The sequence below is a fragment of the Gasterosteus aculeatus genome, chromosome 3, assembly GCF_964276395.1.
Source record: "Gasterosteus aculeatus chromosome 3, fGasAcu3.hap1.1, whole genome shotgun sequence".
NCBI classification, from domain to species: domain Eukaryota; kingdom Metazoa; phylum Chordata; class Actinopteri; order Perciformes; family Gasterosteidae; genus Gasterosteus; species Gasterosteus aculeatus.
In genome coordinates this window covers 10,489,044-10,494,597 of record NC_135690.1, presented here as the reverse complement: position 1 = coordinate 10,494,597, position 5,554 = coordinate 10,489,044, and the positions used below count along the sequence as shown (strand labels likewise).

At 42.4% G+C, this 5,554-nt stretch overlaps 1 protein-coding gene across 1 annotated transcript; it reads left to right on the top strand.

Annotated features, from left to right (window-relative positions):
- The first annotated feature begins 344 nt into the window (after positions 1–344).
- Positions 345–4,711, top strand: rgs18 (regulator of G protein signaling 18). Its single transcript, XM_040171842.2, has 5 exons — positions 345–617; positions 1,085–1,186; positions 1,387–1,448; positions 1,915–2,081; positions 3,355–4,711. The coding sequence occupies exons 1-5, from the start codon at positions 496–498 to the stop codon at positions 3,607–3,609; spliced, it is 708 nt and encodes a 235-aa protein (XP_040027776.1). The 5' UTR covers positions 345–495; the 3' UTR covers positions 3,610–4,711.
- Positions 4,712–5,554: the final 843 nt, after the last annotated feature.

Sequence of the window (5,554 nt, the reverse complement as noted above, 5' to 3'; positions counted from 1 at the left end):
ACGGTGAATTGGGGGATAACAGCAATGATCTCTTATAATCTCTTACATTTATCAACAGCAGCAATGACAAAGAATAAACACAAAAAGACATTTACATAAAGTCCGACAACAGAAGTTGTTTTTATGTTACCCGGTCAGGTCATAATTGCTTTAGCACCGGTTGCTATCGTGCAACAGTGACATATAACCCCAAGCAAAAAATAAACAAACAAACAAAATAATAATGAACAAGGGCACCCAGCTGTCTTTTTCACATTTCTAAGTAAACAGTTGACAGGATGTTGAACCCAGGGGGGGTTTCTGTATCACTGATTGAGCTGTTAGCAATAAGTGGTTACCCCTTTACAGGAAGAAGACAACATATGGGAAATCAGATGTGAAGCGAGCAGGGTTTATAAAAGACGAGGTGGTTCATCGAGTGACGGGTTAAAAAAAAAAAAATGACAGAGCTATTTGTGGCCTGCCGGTTTGCACATCAGATACAGACAAACCAGCATGGAAGCGCTTCTTTTTCTATTTCCTCAATTCAACTACATGGCCCCAAAGGAGGAAGCGTATTTCAAAATTCTGAGTCCAGAAGACTTGCAGGCACCAACGATGAAGGACGATAGTAGCAGGTTGGTGTGCGAAACTTTGTTTTCAAGTGTTTTTTGTGTCGTTTCATTGCGTGCGTTAGTCCAACTTGCAGTTAACGTCAGAAATGACTCAATAGTGACATCTTTTTCATAAGAGGAGGTCGAGCAACGGCTTCTCCCTGTAAAAAAGAAATGCCTTATTTTACTCAAAAACAGCATACAGGTGTATAGAGCTACGTTATTTCTCTATGGAATTCATTTGAAAGTCACCACAGCCGACATCATGCGAGGCTGGTAGACTTTTACAAGTTGTCTCTGCTGCCGTTTTGTCTTGCAATTTGTTTTGTTCCACAAAGAGGTTGTGTAATGTATCACTTGTCTTGTAAGCCACTTTAGAAATGTGTCTGTGGGGCGTAATTCTCTCATGAGTTGCTGATATGGTGAACAACGCCACACTTGCGCGTACAGACAGTTGGTGGAACTTGATGTATTTTCTCCTCTGTTGGCAGACAGAAAGACAAGGAGAGGAAGAGCCGACTAAGCCTTTTTCTCACTAAGTCGGGCTCTCATGAAAACGTCAGTCCCACTAAAAAGACGAATACCACCACCAAGTGAGGCAAAGTCCATTGATTTCATATACGTACAAAGTTGTGTTTGACAAATATTCTTCATTTTCGAACCTGGGTTTGCAGCACGCTCCATGACTCGTTGCACATTGAAACTAAACGTGTCACGAAAATCCGAGACATTTCTTGCAGCATCGTTGGGAAAGATCTGACCTTAACTCTGAATATTTGAATTTCTTTTGCAGCATCTCACCAGAAACAGCTTTGCAATGGAGCGACTCCTTTGAAGAATTGCTGAAGCACTCAGGTCAGATTAATGCCCAAAACTTCTCAAGAACGTTGAGGCGAATCGCCTTCCAAAACAGTTTATTTTACTGTCAAACAATCGCAATAACAAAAAACAAAAAAAAAACAATAAATAGTTAATGGAGTGAGCAGCGAGCAGCGAGTTTTACTACATCTTTGAATGTTTTAGCGTAGATAGCAGACAGAAACTGCAACTTCCTCATAAGAACAAAAGTTGCACCTTCGAGCGTCATAGAAACAGTGCAAATGACTGAACGTCCTCATATGGTAAAGTCAATGCTGACACTAATACTTCAATAAGCGTATTTAAGTTATGACTTGTTATGTTATGACAGTTGATTCCTCCATCATACATCCTCCAAAATCAAATGTGAACTTTGTTTACCCAACAGGCTCAGTGAGTGTCTCTGTATTGTGTCACCATAGTAACCGACACTGTGTCTGTGACTCTTGTTTCCCTTCATCAGATGGTGTGGAAAGCTTCTCTCAGTTCCTCAGGACAGAGTTCAGTGAGGAAAACATTGAGTTCTGGCTGGCCTGTGAAGAATACAAGACCATTGATTCAGACACCAAGCTGCTGTCCAAAGCCAAATGTATTTATACGGTTTATATTGATTCAGATGCCCCAAAAGAGGTGAGGCATTTAACAACCATCACACATTGCACATATGTAATGCTACATAATAGGCTGTAGAGCAGAGCTGCAAAAGCTCAAACAACTGTTGTAGGTTTGAAATGTTGTCACTGTATAAAAGGAACGGTGGGTAAACTCCTACGCCCCCATAGTCACGGGCCTGCAGCAGGTTGACCTTTCCGAACAATGGCTGAGAGCAGAAGCCACCGGAGGTCGTGCATCTAATGCACGCACCCCTGCAAAGCAGGTCGGGTTATTTCTGTGCGAGGAAGTTGCAGATTAAAAGGTTTCCATTGCCTCGCAACGACAAAGCGACCCCCATCTGATATAATTTCATGACCTGCAGCAGATGTGACCGTTAAGAGTTTGGTGTCTGGTTTGAGGTTTTCACATGCCTTTGCAGAAGTGGAGAGAGCGTCACCCACACACTTTCCGTCTAAGATGAATGTCTGTACAAATGGAACATTCTGCACTAATATGAAAGTGTGTACCAGCTGGAATGATTTGCAGAGAGATGTAAATGTGTGCTGAGTATTGCTGGTGGTGGAGTTTGATACACTTGAATACTTTGAGAGCTGTGTTAGTGGTGATGATTTGTACTAATGTGTGACTCTCACATGATTAGAAAAAACGATCAAATCTAAGAACGTCACGCAGACACGTGTGTCCTCGAGGAAAACAATCCTCTTAATCGAGCCGGGGGAGAACTAATTTCACAAGAGAAAAAGTATTGAAAAGCATCTTGACAATTGGAAATTAATTTAATACAGTACATATTTTACCTTATGTGCGTAAAACCTGCACATGTTGATTTACCGGCTTTTCTTTATTCCAGTCTCACCTTGGACCTTGACGCTTCCACTCGTTCTCTCTTGTCAAGATCAGAAGTATTCTCACCAAATTAACCGAAACCTTTGCGCAGGCGGCGACTTCCTTTTTTAAAAGAGCGAAGGCGATGCAAAAGGGCCTGAATCTTGCATTCCCTTTAATGGCTAGTAGGGGGTCCAAATATGGTCACTTCACTTTACTGGTTGCAAAAAAGCATCATGGTGACAGCCAGAATCCAATATGGACGGATGGACGGACATATCCATGTGCTATTGTTGTGCTGTTATGAACTATTTTCCAGTCCTGACACAAAACCCTAAAATCATGCATTCACACCTAGACATGTGAACATGTGTGAACTGTTAAACAGTGTCGATGTAATGCATGTAGTCGATGCACCAGAAGTCATTATTCTGCTCTGTTTTTCATTTCTTTTATTATTCAGATCAACATTGACTACAACACCAAGGCAGCCATTCAGAAGGTCATAGCAAAGCCCACAAAGAGCTGTTTCGAAGCCGCCCAGCTGATAGTCTACAGCCTGATGAAAAAAGACTCCTACCCCAGGTTCCTCCACTCTGACATTTATCTGCGTCTCACCAGGAGGAAAGGCCCGGGGACCAACATGTTTCGCAGACGGTCACGCTCCTGTGTGTTCAACGACAGGGGCGAGGCCACGACCGAACCTTCGGCCTGGTAGCGGCGGGCTGACGTGCGCTGGAGTAGTCGCATACTCAGATCGTTACATAGGAGGCAAATCCGTGATTAGCAGCACAACTGTGGAAATGCAACGTGTGGTTTGAGGCTTGTAATTCACAAGTTTGCTTCCGTGTGGTATTTTTTGCAACCACTTACATAACACCGTGACAGCTTGCCAATGATAAAAAGATTTGAATAGTTCTAAATCTTGGGAAATACGCTTATTTGCTTTCATGCGGAGAGCGAATCGAGAGGCCTGACACCACTCGCCTATCACGCAGCTTCTTCTTCTCACCCGGGCTAGAAAGTGCACACATTTCCCAAGATATCAAAGCTATACTACACCGCTGGATAACAGCTGACACCAGTAGCCTTTTTCGGACAAAAGAGTATGTTTAAACATGTTGAGAGGCCACTACGTCAGAGCAGTGTGGTCACATGACCGTATTGGACCCCCTCTGGCCAATCAGAATTGAGTATTCACTTTGCACATATGGAACAATCTAAGCATTCTGCTCCTCTGAGGCACCGCACAGCCTGTGGATTTAACCGTTGTTGATGGTTTTAAGATTTTCTTAAAAATCTTGCAAAACTCAAATATCATTGGGAAGGTTCGGGTCCACATCTGGGCTGAAGTGCCTTCATGCTACTGTCAGTATCCATCCAGCCGCACTGCAGTCAATGTGCTGTGTTTCAGCCCCGCAACACCAACTTATACAACTTTAATACAGTTGATATGCCATCCAAGCTAATTTGAACGTAACTCATTAAAATGGGCTCATGATTTTAGGCCTCGCGTTGTCCAACCCCCCTCCAGGCGAACTTCTCCAGGCGAACTCGCAGAGAAAGTTCGCACCCACGGTGACTGCAAAGCACATACACTTTTTAACAGGGGATACATATCTCTCATTTCTGTTTCCACTTCCACACAGAAAATGCATTTATCTTATCTGAATACTAATATGACATTATAACAAATAAAATTGTTTTTTTTACTTTCCTTTCATCTAATATAATTTATTATATTACTGTGCTCATATGTGTTGCTTTGCTGTTGTAAAATGTACATACCAAATTCAAATAAACACTTAGGAAAATGTTTATATGATGCCTTTAGTGTCATTAATTTGTAGATGAATTATTATGTTTAAATGTGACAAATGGAGAAATAATGTTCGCTGATTACACCAGCGCGAGAGTTGGGATCATGTGTACTTACCTCGCTATCCCTTATTGCTGGAATATTAATGGATGTCATCTATACCAACCCCTCTGGCACATAATTATTCATGGTACTGTATATGAATGCACAAGCTATACTTCTTACAAAGACAAATGTATATTAATTACAAACTGTCAGCGATCACGCCGGCCCCTAAAAACTCTTGAGTATGTACATACATGAGCACAAATCCAAGCTGTCGACGCTCCAATACCCACAGCAGGTCCATCTCATTAACACACATGCCGGGGTTTCAACGGCCCTGCAGAGGGATGAAGTCCATCTCAAAATGCCAAAACAGAAAGACCTCCGGGTTCAGATTCATAATGCACCGATGTACACAGCGGCATGCGCGTGCTGCAGCTCCTGCTGTTATCTCACAGAAATGGTCTGAGAAGACGGGGAAAACGTGACGACGTGTTAACAAAGGTAGGAGCTCCGCTGGCCAGCCAAATTCATCACATTTTAAGATTTGTTGCCCGCAACGAATTCTGCTGGCAGATTTCTTGTTTCGCCGCCATTGGTATTTAAATGTGTGACTCAGTCTGCGCTAAAGCAGTTATCCTGCAGCAATGAGGCTAGAAAAACAAGATGAATACCAACCAAGTTTAAAACCAAAACGTTTTGTCCAAAGATTTGCTCAAACAAATTGGTTCCTTTAAAACAAACCCTGTTTTTTGCCATGGCGTCAGGGTCGTGTCAGTAGTTTTAAATCAATGGGCTT